This window comes from Pongo pygmaeus, chromosome 19 (assembly GCF_028885625.2).
Source record: "Pongo pygmaeus isolate AG05252 chromosome 19, NHGRI_mPonPyg2-v2.0_pri, whole genome shotgun sequence".
Classification (NCBI taxonomy): domain Eukaryota; kingdom Metazoa; phylum Chordata; class Mammalia; order Primates; family Hominidae; genus Pongo; species Pongo pygmaeus.
The window spans coordinates 20,153,775-20,180,642 of NC_072392.2; the positions used below are offsets into that span (position 1 = coordinate 20,153,775).

At 45.3% G+C, this 26,868-nt stretch overlaps 1 protein-coding gene and 1 pseudogene across 13 annotated transcripts in view; both read left to right on the top strand.

Annotated features, from left to right (window-relative positions):
* Positions 1 to 26,868, top strand: part of PRPSAP2 (phosphoribosyl pyrophosphate synthetase associated protein 2) — a 76,452-nt gene that overhangs the window by 40,668 nt on the left and 8,916 nt on the right. For all 13 annotated transcript variants that reach the window (XM_054458428.2, XM_054458427.2, XM_063656198.1 and 10 more), the window contains one exon: positions 14,123 to 14,271. In XM_054458428.2, the coding sequence (XP_054314403.1) occupies positions 14,123 to 14,271 (149 nt within the window). The remainder of the gene's footprint in view (positions 1 to 14,122; positions 14,272 to 26,868) is intronic.
* Positions 10,093 to 11,896, top strand: LOC134738715 (ran-specific GTPase-activating protein-like; annotated as a pseudogene).

Genomic DNA, 26,868 nt, shown 5'->3' on the forward strand with positions numbered 1-26,868 from the left:
AGTTGTGAATCAGCATGCCCAGCCCAGAGTTTGCTCTTTAACAAGATTCAGCTGTTTTTCTTAAACACTCCTCAGATTGTTGCAAGCTGCTGGTTAACTTCCACAGTTATGTGAAAGTTAATTTTTGCAAAATTTTTTAGAGTTTTTCTTTCTTTCATGGAGGAGCAGATTTTTTAGGGTCCTTATTCTGCCATTCTAGAGTGGTGCTTCTCTATAGTGTTGTTGTTGTTGTTTAGACGGATTTTTGTACTTGTCACTCAGGCTGGAGTGCAATGGTACCATCTTGGCTCACTGCAGCCTCCACCTCCCAGATTCAAGCGATTCTCCTGTCTCAGCCTCCTGACTAGCTGGGATTACAGGCTCCCGTCATCACACCCAGCTAATTTTTGTATTCTTAGTAGAGATGGAGTTTTCACTATGTTGGCCAGGCTGGTCTGGAACTCCTGACCTCAGGTAATCTGCATGCCTCGGCCTCTCAAAATGCTGGAATTACAGGCATGAGCCACCACGCCCAGCCCTCTATAGTGTTTTGAATATCTCCTTATATAGCTGTTTTAATAGTTGTTCTAAGTATTTTATTACACATACAAAACATATAATATACTGATGTCATTTTGTCAGCTTGAGTGAAATACAGAAGCCATACCTCTCTCTCTATGTCTCTTTACTCTCCCTGTTTTTAATATATTTGTCTTAAATATTTCCTATACATACATTTATAGTAGTATCAAGCTGTTAGAATTTTTGCTTTTTTTTTTTTTTTGAGGCGGTGTCTCGCTCTGTCACCTGGCTGGAGTGCAGTGGTGCAATCTCAGCTCACGGTAACCTCCGCCTCCCAGGTTCAAGTGATTCTCCTGTCTCAGCCTCCCGAGTAGCTGGGACTACAGGCGAGCGCCACCACGCCCAGCTAATTTTTGTATTTTTAGTAGAGATGGGGTTTCACTGTGTTGGCCAGGATGGTCTCCATCTCCTGACCTCGTGATGCCCACCACGGCCTCCCAAAGTGCTGGGATTACAGGCGTGAGCCACCGCGCCCAGCCAGAATTTTTGCTTTTAAACATCAAACATAATTTAGAAAAGTCAAGAAATGAAGGAAAGCTTATTATATTTACAAGTAGTTTTGGTTCCTTCTTCCTTGCTGATATTCCAAAGTTTAGTTTATTGTTTCCTTTCTGTTTAGAGTACCTCCTTTTGCCCCTTTTAAATAATAGTTCTGTTGGTAACATATTTTGCTGGTTTTCCTTCATTTGAGAATGTCTAGAGTTCCTTTTCATTCTTGAAGGATATTATTGCTGGGTATAGGATTCTAGAGTAACGGTTCTTTTCTCTCAGCACCTGAAGAGATTTTGTGTCACTTTCTTCTGGTCACTGTGGTTTCTGATGATAAGTTGGTTGTCATCTGAATTATTTTTCAAGATTATTTCTTTGTCTTTAGTTTTCAAAAGTTTAATTATGATATATCTTGAGATTGCTTTGGGTTTATCCTGTTTGGTGTTTGCTGGACTTCTTGAAGCTGTGGGTTTATGTCTCTGACCAATTTGGGAAGTTTTTAGCAATTGTCTTTTTGAGTACTTTTTTAGTCCTACCGTCTTTCTCTTTTTCTGGGACTCTTATGACATAAATGTCAGGTTTTTTTGTTGTTGTTGTTGTTGTTTTTGTGAGATGGAGTTTCATTCTTGTTGCCCAGGCTAGAGTGCAATGGCGTTATCTTGGCTCACCACAACCTCTGCCTCTCGGCTTCAAGCGATTCTCCTGCCTCAGCCTCTCAAGTAGCTGGGATTATAGACATGCACCACCACGCCCAGCTAATTTTGTATATTTAATAGAGACAGGGTTTCTCCATGTTGGTCAGACTGGTCTGAAACTTCCGACCTCAGGTAATCTACCCACCTTGGCCTCCCAAAATGCTGGGATTACAGGTGTGAGCCACTGCGCCCAGCTGATCTTTTGTTACAGGTCCATGGGATTCTGTTTATTTTTATTTTCTAGTCTTTTATATTTTTATTTTTTAGTGAGTCTCACTATGTTACTCAGGCTGGTCTTGAACCCCTGGGCTCAGGTGATTCTCCCACCTTAGCCTCCAGAGTAGCTGAGACTACAGGCACATGCCACCATGCCCTGCCACAGTCATTTTTCTCTCTGTTGTCCAAATTGGCTAATTTCTGTTGTCTGTCTTCCAGTTCACTGATTCTTTCCTTGACCTCCATTATTATTTTCACTGTAACTTCCATTCTGCTGTTGAGTATATCCAACTGAGTTTTTGTTTGTTTGTTTGTTTGTTTGTTTTTTGAGACGGGGTCTCACCTCTGTTGCTCAGGCTGAAGTGTAGTGGTATGATCACAGCTCACTGCAACCTCTGCCTCCCAGGCTCAAGCAATCCTCCCACATCTGCCTCCCGAGAAGCTGGGACTACAGGCGCATGCCACCGTGTCTTGCGAATTTATTTTTTGTATTTTTGGTAGAGACGGGGGTTTTACCATGTTGCCCAGGCTGGTCTTGAACTCCTGAGCTCAAGTGATCTGCCCACCTCAGCTTCTCTAAAGTGCTGGGATTACAAGTGTGAGCCACCACCCCCAGCCCAACTGAGCTTTTTAATTTGGTTATTGTATTTTTTAAGTTCTAAAATAAGTTTTTGGTTCTTTTTTTTTTGAGACAGAGTCTCACTCTGTTGCCCAGGCTGGAGTACAGTGGTGTTATCACAGCTCACTGCAACCTCCGCTCCCTGGGTTCAAGTGATCCTTATGCCTCAGCCTCCTGAGGAGCTGGGATTACAGGCATCTGCCATCATGCCAGGCTAATTTTTTTTTTTTGAGATTGAGTCTTGCTCTGTCGCCCAGGCTAGAGTGCAGTGGCATGATCTCGACTTACTGCAACCTCTGCCTCCCCGGTTCAAGCAATTGTCCTGCTTCAGCCTCCTGAATAGCTGGGATTACAGGCGTGAGCCACCACGCCTGGCTAATTTTTGTATTTTTAGTAGAGATGGGGTTTCACCATGTTGGTCAGCCTGGTCTTGAACTTCTGACCTTGTGATCTGCCCGCCTCAGCCTCCCAAAGTGCTGGGATTACAGGCGTGAGCCACTGCGCCTGGCTGCTAATTTTGTATTTTTAGTAGAGACGGGGTTTTGCCATGTTGGCCAGGCTGGTTTCAAACTCCTGGCCTCAAGTGATCTGCCTGCCTCGGCCTCCCAAAGTACTGGAATTACAGTCATGAGACACTACGCCTGGCCTTGGGTCTTTTTTTATACCTTCTATTTTTTTGTCAATACTTTCTTTGTTTAGACTTCTTGTTTTTTATTTCACACATGCTCATAATTGCTGCTTGTAGCACTTTTCTGATGGCTGCTCTAAAATCTTTGTTATACAGTTTCAGCATGTCTGTCATCTTGGTGTTGGCATCTGTTAATTGTCTTTTTTCATTCATATTGAGATTTCACTGGCCTTTAGTGTGGCGAGTGGCTTCTGATTGGAATCTGGACTTTTGGATATTGTGTGTGAGACTCTGGGTCTCATTTAGGCCTTCTGATTTTGCTGGCTTCTCAGGACTCTGGCAGGGAAAGTGATGGTGTTGGGGCTCGTTTCTGCTAGGTAAGGGTGAAAGTCTAGATTCACCACCAGGCCTGTGTGGACCACCTAAGGTGGTCCTTGTTACCCATGGGTGGAAATCCTCCCTCCATGTCCTCCACTGACGCCAAGGAAAAGTAGCATCGTTCTCATTGGGTGGTGGTGAAATTCCTGACTCCACCAGGCTGCCTCTGATACCACTACAATGGAGAGGGGAGGGGCACCTCTTTACTGCTGAGTTGGGGGTAGAAGTCCAGATTTCACTCTCCACTGACTCTGGCAGTTGCTCCTTACTGCTAAGTGAGGGTGAAAGTCCCAGCTCCCTATTTGGCCTTCTGTGAAACCACCCCATCGGGTTTGGGGTGCTTCATTATAGCCTGGCAAGCCAGGAAGTACAGGCTCACCCCTCAACCTTTACTCATGCGGCAGAAATGTGGCAGAAACGTGGGCTGTGGCTTTCCTGCCTGTGTGGCTAGAGTAAGGCAGTTATTGTCTAAATATTTTCTCACTCAGTAGGTTGCCCTTTTCTTAGTCCTTTGACTAGGGAGAGCTGACCTTTGTTGGAGCTTTTTTGTCTTTGCCCACTGGCATTTTTGGGTCACTTCTTCTCCAGCTACAAATCTGGGATAATAAGGCAAAAGGAATGCCCAAGGAAGCCACCACCATGACGTTGCTCAGGTCCTGAGGTCCCTTGCTAGTCTGCCTTCTCTCTACCTTTTAGTGTCTTCTCATTTTTTTTTGAGACGGAATCTCGCTCTGTCACCCAGGCTGGAGTGCAGTGGCACAATCTTGGCTCACTGCAAACTCCGCCTCCTGGGTTCATGCCATTCTCCTGCCTCAGCCTCCCGAGTAGCTGGGACTACAGGCTTCTGCCACCATGCCTGGCTAATTTTTTGTATTTTTAGTAGAGACGGTTTCACCGTGTTAGCCAGGATGATCTCTATCTCCTGACCTCGTGATCCGCCCACCTCAGCCTCCCAGAGTGCTAGGATTACAGGCGTGAGCCACTGCGCCTGGCCAGAGTCTTCTCATTTTTGTTTGTATGTAACATCCAGGGGTTTTAGTTGTGGGTGGTAGAAGGAGTATTAATAATCCTTCCTAGTGGAAGCAGAAGTGACAATATGTTTTGATACTTTTTTTTCCTTGAGACAGGGTCTTGCTCTGTCATCCAGGCTGGAGTGCAGTGGTACAACCAACGGCTCACTGTAGCCTCCATCTCCTGGGCTCAAGAGATCCTCCTGCCTTAGCCTCCTGAGTAGCTGGGACTGCAGGCATGTGCCACCATGCCCAGCTGTTTTTTTCCTTATTTTTGTAGCAATGGGATCTCCCTATGTTGCCAGGTCTGGTCTCTAACTCTAGGGTACAAGTAATCCTCCTGCCTTGGCCTCCTAAAGTTCTGCGATTACAGGCATGAGCCACTGCATCTGGCCTTGATACATTTTTTTTCTTTCCCACTAAATACCAGAAGAACATGATGAATTTTCTGTTGACTTTCCCATCTGGGTGGACTTTTAGTAACCTCTAGAGTCCTCAGTTTACTTCTGTCACCCACGTGTTCACAGGGGGATGGATGTGGTAGCCTTTTGCTCAGTTTCTTTGGCTTTTGTCAGTGATGTTTGTCATTCATCTTTTCAAATGTTTATTGAGAACCTATTGTGCTGGGGCTGATGAGGCCTAGGAAGATGCCCTGTAGGAGTGCATGTGTAGCGTCAGATGTTTTTTATCTATGTTATGTTATTTGATCTTTGCAACTTTGGAAGTCAGCAGTTATAATCTCTCATAGGTGAGGAAACAGACCCGCAGAGATGAAGAAACCAAGGCAGTTCCACCAAATGTTGTTTCCTTGAAGGTGGTGGTGCAACTATTTACTTGCAAGAATGTTTTCTATACCAGTGATTAGGGGACTTGAGTGTTGGCCAGATATGATTGAAATTGGGCCAGGTGCGGTGTCACACCTGTAATCCCAGCACTTTGGGAGGCCGAGGCGGGTGGATCACTTGAGGTCAGGAGTTTGAGACCAGCCTGACCAACTTAGTGAAGCCCTGTCTCTACTAAAAATACAAAATTAGGGGGGCATGGTGGCGCACGCCTATAATCCCACCTACTTAGGAGGCTGAGGCAGGAGAATTGCTTGAACCCGGGAGGCAGAGGTTGCAGTTAGTCAGGATGGCACCATTGTACTCCAGCCTGGGCGACAAGAGCAAAACTCCATCTCAAAAAAAAAAAAAAAAAGAAATTGACTTGCCCCTCTCCACTCAGTCTCTACCGAGTACATATTTGAGTGCTGCTGTGCCAGCCATTGTGGATGTGGTGGTGACCAGTGCAGGCAGGGCTGTGTTCCCATGGCACTTGCAGACTGCCCTCATGTGGTCTTTGACTGGTAGGTCAGTTGGGTAGATTGGAACGAAAGACCGAGTCTCTTTTTCTCCCAGTTTCAGTAATTGAATCCACATAGATCATACTACATTAAATGAATGTTTTAGAGGCTGGGCGCATTGGCTCACGCCTGTAATCCCAGCACTTTGGGAGGCTGAGGTGGGTGGATCTCCTGAGGTCAGGAGAATTGCTTGAACCCGGGAGGCGGAGGTTGCGGTGAGCCCAGATCGTGCCATTGCACTCCAGCCTAGGCAACAAGAGCAAAACTCCATCAAATAAATAAATGAATGAATGAATGTATGGAGATGGGTGCTACAAAAGGCTCAGTTTTATATGGAACAGGTAGTAAAATAACACAATCAAGGCTTAGGAGTTTGGTCTGTGAGTTTAAGGTGTTGTGAGTGGGCCAGGCTCGATGGCTCATGCCTGTAATCCCAGCACTTTGGGAGGCTGAGGTTGGAAGATCATTTGAGTCCAGGAGTTCAAAAACAGCCTGGGCAACATGGTGAAACCCCGTCTCTACCAAAAATACAAAAATTAGCCGGGTGTGGTGGCGTGTGCCTGTAGTCCCAGCTACTCAGGAGGCTGAGGTGAGAGGATCACTTCAGCCCAGTAGGTGGAGGTTGCAGTGAGGTGAGATCACACCACTGCACTCCAGCCTGGGTGACAGCCAGACCCTGTCTCAAAAAAACAAAATAAAATAAAAAGGTATTGTGAGCAAGAGCTCTGTCGACATGGCATCAACACAGTAAAGTCAGTTCTGGCTGTCTCATATCCCGTAGCTATGTGGTGGTGATTTTCTTGTGTTCTAATGTCCTGATAAACACATTGACCCAGACTTCGAGCAGGAGATGGCACTTTCTGGCTCAGCCACATGGCATTCTGATCTGATTATTTCTAGTTCCCTCCTCCAAGTTTTTCATTTGGCCGCCAACCTTAGAAAATAGCTGTAATCAGTGTAGAAGTCAGACTGGGGCTGACTTTTATCAGTCAGGAAGGTATTAAATTAGTAGTCCAAGACATGGCCTTCCACTTGTGCCTTAGCCAGTCTTTGTGAGAACCTTGGTCAAGGCTGTCTCTCCAAGCCTCAGTTTCCTGGGGATAACACCTGCTTGGTTTATCTTACAGAGTTAATAAGCATCAAAGAACTTACTGAAGGACTTTATAAATTAAATACCATTATGTAGAATGGTGGTGGTTAGTGTCTTTATTTATTTATTTTTTGAGACAGGGTCTCCCTCTGTCGCCCAGTCTGGAGTGCAGTGGTGTGATCTCAGCTCACTACAACCTCCACCTCCTGGATTCAAGCGATTCTCTTGCCTCAGCCTCCTAAGTAGCTGGGATTACAGACGTGCGCCACCATGCCCAGCTAATTTTTGTATTTTTGGTAGACATGGGTTTTCACCATGCTGGTAAGGCTCCTCTCGAACTCCTGACCTCAAGTGATCTGCCCGCCTCGGCCTCCCAAACAAAGTGTTGGGATTACAGCCGTGAGCCACTGTGTTTAGTGGTTAGTGCCTTTAGAATCCTGAAGTTATTGATGAATAGGTCTAAGTGCAGAGCTATTGTTTTGGAGTTGTTTGACAATGAGCAGTTGTTTTGACTAAAAGGAATCATCAGAGAAAGTGTTGCTTTTGTAAGGAACAGAACTTGCTTGAATGAGTTGTTTGAAATTGTTTTCTCTGAATAACTGAGTGAATAGGAAACAAAAGGATAGCTGAGGCCCTGTGTCTTGTTCTTTCTCACCCATGATGTAAATTAACTCTCATTATCGTACAATCAGGATCAAGTTGCTTTAGAATTCCTCTCTGTCAGTGCATGTAACAAAATGACACAGAGAAACCATCCTGATTGATTTTGGAATCAGATGGGAATGCAAAGTATCTGATTAAGTTATATGGAATATCCAGAAACTCCCATTGCTGTGCAGGTAATAATTTTATTTATTTTTTATTTTACTTATTTGAGACAGAGTCTTGCTGTTGTCGCCTGGGCTGGCATGCAATGGCACGATCTCGGCTCACTGCAACCTTCGCCTCCCGGGTTTTAGCAATTCTCCTGCCTTAGCCTCCCGATTAGCTGAGATTACAGGTGCCTGCCACCATGCCTGGCTAATTTTTTTGTATTTTTAGTAGAGACGGGGTTTCACCACGTTGGCCAGGCTGGTCTCGAACTCCTGACCTCAGGTGATCCACCTGCCTTGGCCTCCCAAAGTGCTGGGATTACAAGTGTGAGCCACCGCACCCGGCCATGATTTAATTTATCTTAAGAGCATTGTGTTTTGTAGAGGTTGGTATAATTGAAATATTATTCTAGGAACTGGCAAGCCTCCACAGATCCCAGATGGAAAAGACTTCCTTAGAGGATAACTAACAGGTCAGTCATTTGGCACCAATTTTGTTTGCAAAGCCAATCTTGAATTTCAAGGAGGAACTAATAATCTATGTGATGCCAACTCTTTTGAAGACTCTGCCCCATTGTTCTGTCTGAAATTTTTTTCTCTTGAGAATTTTTTTTTTTTTGAGACGGAGTTTCGCTCTTGTTGCCCAGGCTAGAGTGCAATGGCGCGATCTCGGCTCACCGCAACCTCCGCCTCCCAGGTTCAAGTGATTCTCCCGCCTCAGCCTCCCGAGTAGCTGGGGATTACAGGCATGTGCCACCACACCTGGCTAATTTGTTTGTGTTTTTAGTAGAGACAGGGTTTCTCCATGTTGGTCAGGCTGGCCCCAAACTCCCAACCTCAGTGATCTGCCCGCCTCGGCCTCCCAAAGGGCTGGGATTACAGGTGTGAGCCACTGCTCCTGGCCACTCTCTTGATAATTTTTTAAAAACTATTTTGATTTTTTTTGTAAGGATGAATTCAAAGTTATGTGAATACTAAATCTTACATCTTGGGATATTTATCAAATGTTATTAAAATATTCCGTGTTTATGATGCTCCCTCTTTTGCCTTAGGACAAATATTCTGTCTTACACACACACAGATAAATATATTTTACTGACTTCACTGTTTTTGACCTGAACAGTCCTGTGAAGGTTCACCTCCTGTGAAGGTTTATCATCTTTTCCTTGGAAATATAAATTACATTCCTCATAGATAGGACCAGACCAATAAATGTTTACTTATGTGCGTCTGAGATTGTTTGTTTATTTATTTGAGACAGGGTCTTTCTCTGTTGCCCAGGCAGGAGTGCAGTGGTGCAATTATAGCTCACTGCAGCCTTGACCTTCTGGGCTCAAGTGATTCTCCCACCTCAGCCTCCCAAGTAGCTGGGACCACAGGCATGCACTACCATACCCAGCTAATTTTTTTTTTTTTTTTTTTTGATACGGAGTCTTGCTCTGTCCCCCAGGCTGGAATGTGGTGGCTCAATCCAGTCTTGGCCTACTGCAACTTCTGCCTCCCAGGTTCAAGCAGTTCTCCTGCCTCAGCCTCCCAAGTAGCTGGGACTACAGGAGCCTGCCACCACACCCAGCTAATTTTTGTATTTTTAGTAGAGACAGGGTTTCACCATGTTGGCCAGGATAGTCTCAATCTCTTGACCTTGCGATCCACCTGCCTTGGCCTCCCAAAGTGCTGAGATTACAGGCGTGAGTCACTGTGCCCGGGCCAGCTAATTTTTTTTTAATTTTTGTAGAGACGAGGTCTCCCTATGTTGCCCAGGCTGGTCTCAAACCCCTGGGCTCAAGCCATTCTCCTGCCTTCGTCTCAAAGTGCTGGGATTACAGGTGTGAGCCGTCACCCAGCTTTAAAAAGTATATTGAAAATAGGATGATTTAAGCATGAATTTTTTGTTTGTTTGTTTGTTTGTTCATTTTTCAGTAGAGATGGAGTTTCACCATGTTGGCCAGGCTGGTCTTGAACTCCTTGTCCCAAGTGATCTGCCCACCTCAGCCTCCCAAAGTGCTGGGATTACAGGCGTGAGCTGCCGTGCCCAGCCAAATTTAAATTTCTTGAAATAATTGCTAACACTGTAGCAAAGCTTTCCTTCGTTGTGTAGTGCATATAGGAAACCCGGTTGATGTGAAATTTCTAACAGCTCATAAGAGTCTACATACTAATAGTGTTTAGTACTTTCTAGTGCCCTGCTCTTCATATGTCATGTAAATGCCTTGGCTGTATCTGGTATAGATAGTACTAGTGGGATTCAGTATAATCCTTAATTTTTTGTTTCTTTTTAGTAATTCTTGTGAGCAGTTAGTTAAGAACTTGTTTTGAATTTTTGGTGCTGGTAAGCTGCGAGAATTTGTTGGATTCTTAAACACTTGAACATTTACCATGCATTAGGTGCTGAGGATGGAAAAAAGAGTAAGACTCAGCATGGCCCCCAGGAATCAGGAGTGGCTGTATTAATATCAGACAAATCAAGGCAAATAATTTTGCCACGGTTGAAGAAGGTCTTTTCCTAATGATAAAGGGGTCAGTTCTTCAAGAGGACAAAACAGTTCTAAACATTTATAAACTAAATGACAGTGTTTCAAAGTATATGAAGCAAACACTGATAACTGCAAGGAGAAATAGATATATCCATAATGATAGTGATTGCATTATTCTTCTCTTAGTAATTGATAGAATAAGGAGACTGAAAATCATTAAGGATGCAGGAGACTTGAACAACCCCTTCAGCCTGCTGGATCTGACTGACAGTCATAGCACACCATCCAAGGAGAGCAGAATGTAGTTCTTTTTTAGTATAAATACTTACAAAGATAGATCATATTCTTGTGAGCCATAAAATAAGCCCCAAATTTATAATTATGTAAGCCATACAAAATATATTCTCTGACCACACTGGAATTAAGAATAATTCTAATAACAGAAGTATCTTTGGAAATGTCCTGAATATTTGGTAACTAAATAACATACTTTTAGATAATCCATAGGTCAAAGAAGAAGTCAAAAGTGAAATTACAAAGTATTTAGAACCAAATGAAAATGAAGACACAGGCCAGGCGTGGTGGCTCATGCCTGTATTCCCAACACTTTGGGAGGCCAAGGCCAGCAGATTACCTAAGGTCAGGAGTTCGAGACCAGCCTGGCCAACATGATGATGAAACCCCATCTCTACTAAAAATACAAGATTAGCCGAGCTTGGTGGCACACACCTGTAGTCCCAGCTACTCGGGAGGCTGAGACAGGAGAATCACTTGATCCAGAGGCGGAGGCTGCAGTGAGCCGAGATCATGCCACCGCACTAGCCAAGATCACGCCACTGCACTCCAGCCTGGGCGACAGAGCAAGACTCCATCTCAACAAAAAAAAAAAGCCAGATGCGGCGGGAAGAAGCTCCTGCAAGAGGCCACGGAGCCAGCAACGAGAGGCCTTGAAGCCAGCGACGAGCCACTCAGCCGAGCTGCCACTTTCACAGCACGCCAAGGACACTCATGAGGACCATGATACTTCCACTGAGAATGCAGATGAGTCCAACCATGACCCTCAGTTTGAGCCAATAGTTTCTCTTCCTGAGCAAGAAATTAAAACGCTGGAGGAAGATGAAGAACTTTTAAAAATGCAGATGAAACTGTTCTGATTTGCCTCAGAGAAGGATCTCCCAGAATGGAAGGAGTGAGGCACCGGCACTGTCAAGCTCCTGAAACACAAGGAGAAGGGGACCATCCGCCTCCTCATGCGGAGGGACAAGACCCTGAAGATCTCTGCTAACCACTACTTCACGCTGATAACGGAGCTGAAGCCCAACGTGGGCAGTGACCATGCCTGGGTCTGGAACACCCACGCCGACTTCGCCAACGAGTGCCCCAAGCCAGAGCTGCTGGCCATCCACTTCCTGAATGTTGAGAATGCACAGAAATTCAAAACAAAGTTTGAAGAATGCAAGAAAGAGATCAGAGAGAAAAGAAAGGATCGGGCAAAAATGATCATGCCAAAAAAGTGGCGGAAAAGCTTGAAGCTCTTTTGGTGGAGGAGGAGTCCAAGGAGGATGCTGAGGAGAAGCAATAAATCGTCTTATTTTATTACCTTTTCCTCCCTTTCCTTTCCTTTTCAAATTTTACCCTGCCCCTGCTTTTCGGTTTGTTTTTATTCTGTTTTGTTTTTACAAGGGATGTTATATAAAGAACTGAGTTCAACATTCAAAAAAAAAGATTAAAGCATAAATCAATGAAATATAAAACAAAAACCAGAAAAAAGCTAAAAAGCTGATTCTTTGAGAAAATCAATGCAATTGATAAACCTTTATCCAGACTGGTCAGGAGAAAACAAGACACAACTTACCTACTGTACCAAGTGTTGGTGAAGACGTGGAGGAACTGGATCTCTCATGTTCTGCTCATGGGACCGTAATATGGTATAACCCCTTTGGAAAACAGTGTGGCCTTTTTTTTTTTTGAGACGGAGTCTCGCTCTGTCGCCCAGGCTGGAGTGCAGTGGCGCGATCTCCACTCACTGCGAGCTCCACCTTCCAGGTTCACGCCATTCTCCTGCCTCAGCCGCCTGAGTAGCTGGGATTACAGGTGCCTGCCACCCAGCCTGGCTAATTTTTTTGTATTTTTTTAGTAGAGACGGGGTTTCACCGTGTTAGCCAGAATGATCTTGATCTCCTGACCTCATGATCCGCCCGCCTTGGCCTCCCAAAGTGCTGGGATTACAGGCGTAAGCCACCGCGCCCGGCCTGTGTGGGCTTTTTATAAAGAGTTAAATATACACCTACTATATGATCCAGCCATTCCACTCTTAGGAATTTATCAGGCGATAAGAAAGCATGTGGCTGGGCGTGTAATTCCAGCACTTTGGGAGGCTGAGGTGGGCAGATCACCTGAGGTCAGGAGTTGAAGACCAGCCTGGCCAACATGACAAAACCCCGTCTCTACAAAAAATACAAAAATTAGCCGGGCATGGTGGCACGTGCCTGTAATCCCAGCTACTTGGGAGGCTGAGGCAGGAGAATAGCTTGAACCTGGAGGTGGAGGTTCACGCCACTGCACTCCAGCCTGGGCAACAGAGTGAGACTCTGTCTCAAAAGAAAAAGAAAGAAAGAAGGAAAGAAAGCGTGTGCCCATACAGAGATCTGTGTATGAATGTTCACAGCAGCTTTGTGACAGCCAAAAACTAGAAACAACCGGAAAGCTCAGCAATACATAAATGGATACACTGCGATATATTCACTCAGCAGAATATTACTCAGCAATGAAAGGGAATGAACTATTGATATGTTATTCCATGGATGAATCTCCAAAACATGTGCTGCGTAAAATAAGACAAAATGGCCAGGCACAGGTGGCTCACACCTGTAATCCCAGCACTTTGGGAGGTCGAGGTGGGTGGATCATTTCAGGTCAGGAGTTCAAGACCAGTCTGGCCAACATGGTAAAACCCCATCTCTACTAAAAATACAAAAAAATTAGCCAGATGTGGTGGTGCATGACTGTAGTTCCAGCTATTTGAGAGGCTGAGGCAGGAGAATCGCTTGAACCTGGGAGGCAGAGGTTGCAGTGAGCTGAGAAATCCTGCCACCACGCTTCAGTCTGGGCGACAGAGCAAGACTCCATCTCAAAAAAAAGATCAGACAAAGGCAACTTTATGATTTCACTTACGTGAAATTCTAGATAGGTGAAACTATAGTGACAGAAAGCAGATCAGCTGTTGCCTGGGGCCAGAAGGAAAAATCACTAAGGGGCATAAGGAGATGCTTGTGGTGATGACGTTCCTTGTCTTGATTGTGCTAATGCTTATATGGGCACATACAGCCTTCAGAGCTCATGAAATTATATACTTTAGATATGCACAGTTTCTTGTATCTCAGTTTTACCCCCCTAAAACTATTAAGAAATTTGTGCTTAATACTTTGGTGAGCATTTGCTGCCCTTTGCCCCACGTAGTTGGTTCTCACTGGTAGGTAGGTAGGCAGACAGGTAGAATTAGCAGCTTCAGGTGAGACAGAGCTGAGCGGAGATTCCTTCACTCAGTCAGGCTCTCCCGGCCAGTGGCTTGCAGACCAGGCCAGGCCGCTGCCCTTCTTTGGTGCTGTTGCAGAGGGAAGTGTTTGGCATGTGGGGTCTCTACAGTTAGTCCTGGTTTCTAAGAGTCTGAGGCTGTTTTATTCTCTCTTTTCTTTAGTCCTTTGGGAGACAACATTCTACTTATGTTCTCTTAATGTTTTGTCCCCTGGGCATTAGCAGAACCAAGGGCTGCATGAGTTTTGAGCTTCTGTCTGGTGTTTTCCCTCAGGGCACAGTCTTTTGCTGAGCGCCTGCGCCTGGGAATTGCAGTGATTCATGGAGAGGCGCAGGATGCTGAGTCGGACTTGGTGGATGGACGGCATTCCCCACCCATGGTCAGAAGTGTGGCTGCCATCCACCCCAGCCTGGAGATCCCCAGTAAGTGTGCTGCTGCCTCTTTCCCACTTTCCTCTGATTTTAAGGCTGACTACACTGTTGTATGTGTGGTTTTTTTCCTCATTCTTCGTTTTTTTTTTAAGTTGGCAAAAACTCATTAACACCTTTCTTGGCCAGATAGTAGCGAATGCATTTCTGATTACCTTGTAAATTGTAGGGCTGTTTAGAAGCAGTCTGTCCTTCTTTGCAAGACCTGTGAAAATGTTTGGACTATTGAGACAGTTGCGATGCTTCAGGGAAGTCCATTCATTCATTCAGCAATATATACTAGAGTGTAGTTTAACATAAGCAAAAAGCTTTTTATATACAAAGTTATTGACTGTGATGTTGTTTTTAATGCAAAATATTAGAAAGGTTTAAATGGTTTACCAGAGGATAGGGCTTGGTAAATTATATTGTGTCAGTACAGCTAATTATGCAGCCCTTTGAAATAATCAAGACTATCTGGAAACAAGAGAAAAATCTATGGAATATATATGAACAAGGCAGAATACAAGATTGTATACCTATTTGTCTTAGTTCAGGCTGCTATGATGAAATACCTTAGACTGGGTAATATAAACAACAGAAATTTATTGCTCACAGTTCTAGAGGCTGTGAAGGTCAAGATAACGGTGCCAGCACTGACCTCGTGATGGGCTGGGCACAGTGGCTCACGCCTGTAATCCCAGCACTTTGGGAGGCCGAGGCGGGTGGATCACCTGAGGTCAGGAGTTCGAGACCAGCCTGATCAACATGGAGAAACCCCCTCTCTACTAAAAACACAAAATTAGCCAAGCGTGGTGGCGCATGCCTGTAATCCCAGCTTCTTGGGAGGCTAAGGCAGGAGAATCGCTTGAAGCCGGGAGACAGAGGTTGTGGTGAGCCGAGATCACGCCATTGCACTTCAGCCTGGGCAACAACAGTGAAACTCCGTCTCAAAAAAAAAAAAAAAAAAAGATAAAGGCACCAGCAGATTTGGTGTCTGTTGAGGGCCTGTTCCTCATAGATAGTACCTTCTTGCTGCATCCTCTTATGGTGGAGAAAGGTGGAAGACTCCCTCAAGCCTCTCTGACAAGGGCACTGACGCCCTTCGTAGAGCAGAGTCCTAACAAACTAGTGACCTCCTAAAAGCCCTACCTCTTAATACCACCACAGTGGTTCCAGCGTGAATTTGGAAGGACACAAAAATTCAGACCATAGCATTTTGCCCTGGCCCCTCAAAATTCATGTTCATCTTACATGCAAAATACATTCATTCTATCCTAATAGCCCCCAAAATGTTAACTCCGGTAAGTCTTAACTTAATTTCAGCATCACCTCAACAGTCTGAAGTCCAAAGTCCCATCTAAATATCATCTAAATCAAATATGGGTAAGACTCCAGCTCTGGGATTCACTCTGAGGCACGTTTCTCTCTGGCTGTGAGCCTGTGAAATCAAACAGGTTGTATGCTTCCAGAATGCAATGATGGGACAGACACTGGATAGACATTCCCATTCCAAAAAGGAGAAGTGAGGCCCAGTGTGGTGGTTCACGCTTGTAGTCCCAGCGTTTTGGGTGGCCAAGGTGGGAGGGTTGCTTGAGGCCAGGAGTTCGAGACCAAAAGGGAGAAGTAGGAAGGAAGAAAGGAGTGACAGGTCCTGACCAAGTCTAAAACCCAACCAGACAAACAACATTAAATCTTAAGGCTTAAGTTGACTCAAAGCCCCACCTTCCACAAAAACTGGGGCAGGGCTTGGTCCTGCAAACTCTGGATGGCCCCACTCTCACAGCTTTGCTGGGAGCAGCCCATGCAGCAGCTCTCAGTCATTGGATTCTCATGCCTGCATCTCTCGGGCTGGAGTTGCACTCTAGTGGTTCTACCAGTCTTGGGTCTTGGGGTGGTCTTGCCCCCACGACTCCACTGGGCATTGCCCTAGTGGGGGCTCTCTGGTGGCCCTGCCCCTGTGACAGTTCTCTGCTTGGGCCCTGGCACTCTTTGGGGCATCCTTTGAAGTCTGGGTAGAGGTAGGTGTGCCCCCACAGCTCATTCACTCTGTGCACTGTGGAGATGGCACTGCACGGACACCACTGTGGTTTGTTGCCTGTGCCTTCCAGAGGGGTGGCCCAAGCCATAGTTGGGCCTGCTTGAGCTATAGCTGGAGTGGGTAAGGAGTACTCTGGAATGTGGGAAGTGGAGCCTTGAAATCGTTCTGCCCCCAAGACCCTGGCATTCTAGGCTTATGATGAGATGGGCAGTCACAAAGATCTCAGAAATGCCTTTGGGGTCATTGAGTCACTGTCTTGATGAATAGCATCTGGTTCTTTTTTTTTTTTTTTTTTTGAGACAAGGTCTCACTCTGTCACCCAGGCTGGAGTGCAGTTGTGTGATCATGGCTGATTGCAGCCTCACCTCCTGGGCCCAAGCAGTCCTCCCACTTCAGCCTCATGAGTAGCTGGAACTACAGGCACTTGCCACCACACCTGGCTAATTTTTGTATTTTTTTGTAGAGACAAAGTTTTACCATGTTGCCCAGGCTGGTCTTGAACTCCTGAGCTCGAGTGATCCACCCGCCTTAATCTCCCAAAGTGCTTACAGGTGTGAGCCACCACTCCTGGCAGTCTGGCTTCTTTCTATCCATACTAATCTCCTTATCAAATGTTTGCTTGGTGGCTGGGCGCGGTGGCTCACACCTGTAATCCCAGCACTTTGGGAGGCTAAGGCAGGTGAATCACGAGGTCAGGAGATCAAGACCAGCCTGGCCAACATGATGAAACCCCGTCTCTACAAAAAATACAAATATTAGCTGGGCATGGTGGTGCGTGCCTTAAATCCCAACTACTCGGGAGGCTGAGGCAGGAGAATCGCTTGAACCAGGGAGTCGGAGGTTGCAGTGAGCCGAGATCCGAGACTGTGCCACCGTACTCCAGCATGGCAACAGAGTGAGACTCCATCTCAGAAAAAAAAGAAAAAAGAAAAGTTTGCTTGGCTACACCCTTGGAGTTCTGTCCTGAACATATTTTTCCTTTTTTTTTTTTTTTTTTGAGACAGAGTCTTGATCTGTCTTCCAGGCTGGAGTACAGTGGTGCGATCAGAGCTCACTGCAGCCTCCACCTCCCGGGCCCAAGCCATTCTCCTACCTCAGCCTCCCAAGTAGCTGGGACTATAGGTGTGTGCACCAGGCCTGGCTAATTTTTTTTTTTTTTTTTTTTTGGTAGAGACGGGGTCTTACTTTGTTGCCTAGGCTGGTCACAAGCTCCTGGGCTCAAGCAATCCTCCCTCCTTGGCCTCCCAAACTGTTGGGCTTATAGGCCTGAGCCATTGCATCCAGCCTTGCTTTTACATTCTTTACAAGATGGCCAGGCTGATAATTTTCCAAATATTTAAGTTCTACCTCCCCTTTGATAATAAATCTCATCTTTAATTCATCTTCTTGGATTTTAGTATAAGAAGTCAAGAGCAGCCATGCACCCTCTTTTGCCAAAGATTCTATTTCACTGCCCTTTTTTTTTTTTTTTTGAGATGGAGTCTCACTCTGTCACCCAGGCTGGAATGCAGTGGTGCAATCTCGGGTCACTGCAACCTCCGGCTCCTGGGTTCAAGCAATTCTCGTGCCTCGGCCTCCCGAGTAGCTGGGACTACAGGCGCATACCACCACGCCTGGCTCATTTTTGTATTTTTAATAGAGACGGCATTTCACCATGTTGGCCAGGTTGGTCTCAAAACTCCTGAACTCAAGTGGTCTGTCTGCCTCAGCCTCCCAAAGTGCTGGGGTTACAGACATGAACCACCACACCCGACCAATTTTTTTTTTTTTTTTGAGACAGTGTTTTACTCTCTTGCTCAGGCTGGAATGCAGTGGTGTGATCACAGCTCACAGCAGCCTTGACCTCCTGGGCTCAATCGATCCTCCCACCTCAGCCTCCCAAGTAGCTGGGACTGCAGGCATGTGCCACCATGTCTGGCTAATTTTTGTATTTTATGTAGAGATGGAGTTTTGCCATGTTGCCCAGGTTGGTTTTGAACTCTTGGGCTCAAAGCGATCCTTCCACCTCAGCCTCCCAAAGTGCTGAAATTACAGGTGTGAGCCACAATGACCAGCCTACTGTCTGTTTTTCTACTAGCATTGTGATCATGACCACTTAGATCATTTCTGAGAAGATTGAGGCTTTCTTTACAGCTGTTTTCTTCTGAGCCTGTCTTAGTCTGTTTTGTGTTGCTATAACAGACTACATAAGACTGAGTATTCTATAAAGAAGACACATTTATTTAGCTCACAGTTGTTCAGGCTGGGAAGTTAAAGATAGCACCACATCTGGCAGTTTCTGATGAGGGCCACACACTAGGTTGAAACATGGTAGAGAAGAAAAGTGAGCAGGCGGGTGCAGAGAGATCACATGGCAAGAGAGGAAACGAGAGAGTCTGGGAAGCCAGACTCACTTTTATAACAACCTGCTCTCATGGGAACTAAGTGCCCTGAGAGCAAGAACTCACTCACCCCCATAGGAAGGCATTAATCCATGAAGGATCTGCCTCTGTGACCCAAACATCTCCCACTAGGCCCCACCTCTCAATAGTGCACACTGGGGATCAATTTTTTTTTTTTTTTTTTTTTTTTGTGAGACGGAGTCTTGCTCTGTCGCCCAGGCTGGAGTGTAGTGGTGCAATTTTGGCTCACTGCAACCTCCACCTCCCGGGTTCAAGCAGTTCTCCTGCCTCAGCCTCCTGAGTAGCTGGGACTACAGGTGCATGCCGCCACGCCAGCTAATTTTTTGTATTTTAGTAGAGATGGGGTTTCACCTTGTTGCCCAGGCTGGTTGAACTCCTGAGCTCAGGCAATCCACCTACCTCGGCCTCCCAAAGTGCTGGGATTACAGGCATGAGCCACTGCGCCTGGCCCAAATTTTTAACATAAGTTTTGGTGGAGACAAACTACATCCAAACCAAAGCAGAACCCTCACCAGAGCTCCCCTTTACGGTCTGTACATAGCAATACAATCTTTTTCTAGCCTTTTCCTCTTCCAGCCTCTGCCCATTACCCAGTTCCAAAGCCACTCCTGCATTGGTGGGTATTTAATATAGCAGCAACTCACTTCTCAGTACCAACTTCTGTCTTAGTTTGTTAAGGCTACTATAACAAAATACCTTAGACTTGATAATTTTTTTTTTTTTTGACACGGAGTTTTGCTCTTGTTGCCCAGGCTGGAGTGCAATGACACGATCTTGGCTCACCACAACTTCTACCTCCACCTCCGGGGTTCAAGGGATTCTCCTGCCTCAGCCTCCCGAGTAGCTGGGATTACAGGCACGCACCACCACGACTGGCTGATTTTTGTATTTTTAGTAGAGACAGAGTTTCTCCATGATGGTCAGGCTGGTCGTGAACCCCCGACTTTAGGTGATCCGTCCACCTCAGCCTCCCAAAGTGCTGGAATTACAGGCATGAGCCACTGCACCCGGCCAGACTGGGTAATTTATAAACAACAGAAATTCATTGCTCACAGTTCTGGAGGCTGGGAAGTCCTGGATCAAGGCACCAGCAGATTGGTGTCTGGTGAGGGCTCACTCTGCTCCTGAGGTGGCACCTTGTTACTGTGTCCTCAGATGGTGGAAGGAGCAAGGCAGCTCTCTGTAAGGGCACTAATCCTGTTCACGAAGGCAGAGGCCTTGAGACTTAATCATTTCCCAAAGGCCCCAGCTGTTAATACTATCACATTGGGTATTAGGTTCCAACACAGCATTTTGAGAGGATACCATCTTCAGACCACAGCACTCTCTTTGTCTATGCAAGGACCAGGAGGGAATATGAAGAATGAATGTAGTTGGGTTGGGGTGGTAGAGTTATGCATGAATTTGTTTTTGTGTTTAAGAAACTTCCCCATGCCTTAATAATATCTTCTTAATTAAAAAAAAAAAATGCCACCTTCGAGTTGTTGGGGAAGAACCCTAACCCCCTGCCCTCATAGATTCAGTGTTTGGTGGCATATGGACTAAACTCACAAAAGACAGATGAGGAAGAGGAAAGACAGTTTAATCACATACATACAGATGTGTGTGATTAAACTCTTGTGTGAGTCACAAAAATATGACTTTAAGTGGTTAGAATTTGGGGCTTATATAGCATCTTAATAGAGGAACAAGAGGGGCAGAAAAGGCCCCTGTGGGAAAACAGATGACTTCTTTTTTTTTTTTTTGAAATGCTCTTTTGCCCAGTCTGGAGTGCAGTGGTGCAATCATGGCTCACTGCAACCTCTGCCTCCCAGGTTCAGGCGATTCTCCTGCCTCAGCCTCCTGGGTAGCTGGGACTACCGGTACATGCCACCATGCCCAAGTAATTTTTGTATTTTTTTTTTTTTAGTAGAGACAGGGTTTCGCCATGTTGGCCAGGCTGGTCTTGAACTCCTGACCGCAAGTGATTCACCCGCTTCGGCCTCCCAGTGTGCTGGGATTACAGGCGCCCGGCCGAGATGACTTCTTAATAGGGGAAGAGGAGGAGGGAGGGGACTGGTGGGAAGTGGGCGCTGAGGAGAAAAGATGGGAGAGAGGCTAGTTTTTGACAGCGTCTGTTTAGGTGTGGTCTGGACTTCTTCTAGTCTTAAGCAATAAGAGTCAGTCTTCCCTGGTGTTTCCAGGGAGGAGATTTATCACAGTTGAGTTCTTTGGAGTTATTTTGTGAGGCTCTGCTTTTCAGCATATAAGGGACTTCAGGAACTCAAATGCTTTCAGCTCAAAATAATTTTTAGGTCACAGAGGTATATTCTGGACTGTTAGGTTTTTGCCTTGCCTAGGAGTTTGCTCATTTATAAATAGAGGGAAAAAAAAACAGAAAAGGAACTAGTGTGGTTGGGATAGCCATGCACACAGCTGGGATTCCAGCTGTACTTTGTAGATCCCAGCTGAGGTGGAAATGGAAGGCCATCTGGGCAGGGATTAAATCTCCTGAGGGGTGGGGGACTGAGCTTGAGTTTGCATCTGGCTCCATCACTTATCAGCTGTGTGTTCTTGGGCCTGTTGTTTTTCTGAAAAAGAGCGACAAAAAGAGGCCATCCTCAGAGTTGACCCATATGATAGGCCAAGACGGTGGAAAGCCCAGGACGAGCCCTCAGGACCCAGCGCTGCCTGCCTTATGTGAGGGAGATAGGACTGCAGTGATGAGACGTTCAGTGATGGGCCATGGTGTGGCCAGGAAGACATTAGCCTGACTACCAGGAGGCCCCTGGAGGGAAGAGATGGACTAAGGTAGCAGTATCTGTAGGGAGCCAACCGAGGAGGACTTTGAATACCAGTAAATACACTCGCGTCCTAGAAGGCGGCCCACAAAGGCTCTCAATCCGGGCCATTTAGTGTTCAGCAGGCCAGGCCTGCATCTGTGTTTGGGATAGGTTTCACGGAACAGAAGCTGGAAGTGCAGAGGCCAGATCTGGGAGGGTGATGAAGTTGAGCAGGCAGAGGGGAGGAGAGCTTGATCTCTTGGGCTGTGCTGTCCAGTCAGGTGGCCACCGGCTACATGTGGCTCCTGCGCACTGGGAATGGGGTGGGGAGCAGTGGGAGTGTGAAGGACGCACACCCCAATCTGGAAACTTTAATGTAAGTATCTCATTAGTGAAGTTTTATTGATTCTGTGTTAAAATGGTAATATTTTGATATATTGAATCAAATCAAACATGTTATTAAAATTAATTTTACCTTTTTTTGTGTTTTTGTAATGTGGCTACTAGAATATCTGAAATTGCATATGTGGCTTTCATTTGTCACTTTGTATTTCTGTTGTGCATTGTTGCTCTAGGGGTTGGTAACAATGGGAATAAAAGTGACAGAGCACATTGAGAAATGTTAAAAAGACAATGGGAGGGAGGCCAGGTACTTTGGCGCACTCCTTTAATCCCAGCACTTTGGAAGGCTGAGGTGGAAGGTTTGCTTGAGCCCAGGAGTTTGAGACCAGCCTGGGCAACATAGCACAACCCCGTTTCTATAAAAAGTTTAAAAATTAGCCAGGCGGCTGGGCGCTGTGGCTCATGCCTGTAATCCCAGCACTTTGGGAGGCCAGAGTGGGTGGATCATGAGGTCAGGAGTTCAAGCTCAACCTGACCAACATGGTGAAACCCTGTCTCTACTAAAAATATAAAAATTAGCCAGGTGTGGTGGCGCGTGCCTGTAATCCCAGCTACTCAGGAGGCTGAGGCAGGAGAATCATTTCAACCCAGGAGGCAGAGGTTGCAGTGAGCTGAGATTGTGCCACTGCACTCCAGCCTGGACAACACAGTGACACTACCTCTCAAAAAAAAAAAAAAAAAAAATTAGCCAGGCATGGTGGTGTGCCTGTAATCCCAGCTACTTGAGAGTCTGAGGTGAAAGGATCACCTGAACCCAGGAAGTCGAGGCTGCAGTGAGCCATGATGGTGCCACTACACTCCAGCCTGTGTGACAGAGTGAGACCCTGTCTCTAAAAAAGACGGCAGGAGGGAATGAACATTTTTAGTGTATTAGTCTCCAGTACAGCCCTTTTAATTGAGTGATGATTTTCCACTTTATAGATAAACAGGATCAGAAAGAGAAAGTGACTTCCCTGCAGTCACATAGTGACAAGCTGGACATGTCTGACTAAAACCTGTGCTTTTTCTACTGTGCTCTTGCGTCTCTTGGACTTAGTGATGGGGATTTAAGGAGGAGGAAGGCAGGAGATAGAGCCAGGGTTCAGGATTTGGGGCTGGGAGGGTGTTAATAAAGCGTTTGGCTCAGGACCTCAAAGCCTTTGGCTTGTGTATGCATTTCTCACAGCCTCACGTGCCCAGGCTGTTGGTGATGCGGGGTAGGCCTGGGGCTGCCGCTCCCTTTGAGAATCCTTGCCTAGCCTCAGAGGGGCTTGTGTCTAGGAACCTCAGCAGAACCCTGCAAGGGCTGGCTGGGACCATTGGTGAGATGAGCCATGCCCGGGAGCATGGAAGAATATATGTTCCTCTTCAGTCCTGTAAGCGCATGGGCTGTCTGTGATGAGGAACAACAGGTGTTGGCAGTCTTTAGATGAACGCTGCTTCTTTGGAACTTGCTGGGCGTTAGCTTTTGGTGTGGCCTTTGGGAGTGGACTCTGGACTGCAGACACTGAACTACAGCTTTCCCATCTGGAAATGAGGTCATGGGACTGGATGATCTCTATGTTCTTTCTAATATTTCTTTACTCATGTGAGCTTTATGTTTCATTCATAATTTTAATTATAATGTTTCTATGTTTATGTTTTGACTCAAGTAGTGATCACTACAGGCCGTCTTTGGGAATGCAATAGAATTTTAGTTTCACAGATCCTAAGTATTGGATTGTTTTTATACATTTGATGATTGGACACCCTACATAGAGTACTTTTTTAAGGTACTAGCAAATAATATATGAAGGGAAAAGAAAGCATTCTTCCTGTAGCATCTCGAATATAAAGATTTTGTTATTTAGTATTAGATTTTAAAAATTGTTTTGTATCCTCTGATTTCTTATAGATGAAAATATGCCTACTAAAAAAGAATGAAAATGCTTTTTCAGAATATAAGCACTATATATAATATTTGAAAATATTATCTATAAAAGTTAAAAGAAAATAATAATTAGTGATTGATCCCACTATTCAAACCACTTTAATTTGGTGAGCCTCTTTTTAGTTTTTCACCCTTACTTTCATAGAGCTGCGATGCATGCTTCATACATTAATTGTGCATGTTGCTGCCTCCTTCTCCCAGCTGCCTGACGTGTCATCTCAGGTCACCAGAAACTTTCAAAAGAAACAGCAATTTCTTTTTTTTTTTCTTTGAGACTGGGTCTCACTTTGTCACCCAGGCTGGAGTGCAGTGACAGTCACAGCTCACTGCAGCCTTGACCTCCCAGGCTCAAGCGATTTGTCCACCTCAGCCTCTTGTAAACAACATTTTTATGGCTAATATCCCATCATATGAATGTGGCTTAGACTGCCCAACCACAGCCTAATTTGGGGTTTTTATGTTTTCTTCTGTTCTTTGCCCTTGTAATGTGGCAGCGAATATATGTGGATAAAACACTTTTCCCATACTTTGGCTTATTTCATTTCAAGCTTCTAAAAGTGAGATTAATGAGTCAGAAGGTATGAATATAAGGCTTTTTGTCAAATTGATTTCCTAAAGGGTGATTCATTATACTTTTTCACCGTCATTGAGGTCAAGTGTCCTGGGAATAGGACTGTTGAAAATGTAAAAAGTCACTTCAGTTCTGGAATTTATCTTGCTTTGCTTTGTTTTGTTATACTTTTTTGTCCTCTCCTGTTGCTCACCTAGGGTCACACATTGCCTCTGGTTGCCATATGTCTTTCGTCTCTTTCAATCTAGAGCAGTGGTTCTCAATTAGGGAGTGGATATTGTCTCCTAGAGGTCATTTGGAAATGTCTGGAGATAGTTTTGATTGTCACAATCAAGGGGGTGGCTACTGGCATCTAGTGAGTAGAGGCCAAGCATGCTGCTAAACTTCTCACAGTACGCAGGGTGGTCCCTTGCAGCATAAACGTGTCTGGCCCAAGATCTCAGCAGTTGAAAAGCCCCAATCTAGAACAGTACTTTCACTTTTTCTTTTTGTGACATTGCCTTAAAAGAAAATTGAAGTCAAAGTCACATAACATAGAATTAACCATTTTAAAGTATAAAATTTACTGGCTTTCAGTGTATTCACAGTTTTGTGCAGTTACCATTTCTTTCTAGTTTCAAAACTTCTCATTACCCCAGAAGAACACCCTGCACCCATTAAGTAGTTTCACCATGCCCCCGTCCCCCAGCCCCTGGCAACTGCTTACCTCCTTTCTGTTTCTGTGGATGTTTGCCTAATCTGGACACTTCATATAAACGGAATCATATAATATGTGGGCTTTTGTATCTGGCTTCTTTCTTTGAGCATGTTTTTGAGGTTCATCCGTGTGATAGCACTTGTCAGTACTTCATTGCTTTTGATGGCTGGATAATATTTCATTGTCAGCATTTGAAAGGAATTTGGGTTGTTTCCACTTCTGGCTCTGCTGCTCTGTATATTCATATATGAGTTTTCTGTGTGGATAGATGATTCATTTCTCATGGTCTATACCTGGGATCGGAATTGCTGGGTCATTTGGTGTATGTTTAACTTTTTGAGGAACTGCCAGACTCTTTTTTCACATCAGCTGCACCATTTTATATTCCTACCAGTAATGTACAAAGATTCCAGTTTCTCCACATCCTCATCAACACTTATTTTCTGCTTTTTTATTGTAACCAGCCCAGTGGGCATAAAGTGGCATCTCACTGTGATTTTGATAAACATTTCCCTAACGGCTAATGACTTCATTTGTATATCTTCTTCGGAGAAATATCTGTTGAAATCCTTTGCCTATTTTTGAACTCGGTTTGTCTTTTTATTGTTGAATTATAAAAGTTCTTTATATATTTTGGCATATGGCGCATATATATATATATATACACAATTTTTTTTCTTTTTTTTTTTTTTTTTTTTTGCGACAGGGCCTCACTCTCTAACCCAGGCTGGAGTGCAGTGGTTCAGTCGTGGCTCACTGGAGCCTTGACCTCCCGGGCGCAAGTGATCCTCTCACCTCAGCCCCCTAAGTAGCTGTGACTACTGACATGCACCACCACGCCCTGCTAATTTTTGTATTTTTTTATAGAGACAGGGTTTTGCCATGTTGCTCAGGCTGGTCTCAAACTCCTGAACTCAGGCAGGCAATCTATCCACCTCGGCCTCCCAAAGTGCTGGGATTACAGGCATGAGCCACCATGCCCAGCCTACTTTATATATTTTGGATACTAGACTCTTACCAGATACATGATATGCAAATATTTTCTGCCATTCTGTAGGGGTTTTTTTTTTACTTTTTTGTTTTTATCTATTTATTTATTTATTTATTTATTTATTTTATTTTATTTATTTTATTTTATTTTTTCTGAGACGGAGTCTTGCTCTGTCACCCAGGCTGGAGTGCAGTGGCATGATCTCGGCTCACTGCAAGCTCCACCTCTCAGGTTCGCACCATTCTCCTGCCTCAGCCTCCCAAGTAGCTGGGACTACAGGCGCCTGCCACCACGCCAGCGAATTTTTTGTATTTTTAGTAGAGACAGGGTTTCACCGTGTTAGCCAGGATGGTCTCGATCTTCTGACCTCGTAATCCGCCCGCCTCGGCCTCCCAAAGTGCTGGGATTACAGGCGTGAGCCACCGTGCCTCGCCCTATGTATTTATTTATTTATTTATTTATTTATTTAGAGAAGGAGTCTTGCTCTGTCGTTCAGGCTGGAATGCAATGGTGCATCTCCGCTCACTGCAACCTCCACCTCCTGGGTTCAAGCAGTTCTCCTGCCTCAGCCTCCCTAGTACCTGGGATTATAAGTGCGCACTACCATGCCTAGCTAATTTTTTGTATTTCTAGTAGAGATGGGGGTTTCACCATGTTGGCCAGGCTGGTCTCGAATTCCTGACCTCGTGATCCACCCACCTCAGCCTCCCGAAGTGCTGAGATTACAGGCATGAGCCACCGTGCCCGGCCCTCTTTTTTATCTATTTTTATTGAGACAGGGTCTCACTGTGTCACTCCGGCTGGAGTGTGCAGTAGCATGATCATGGCTCAGTGCAG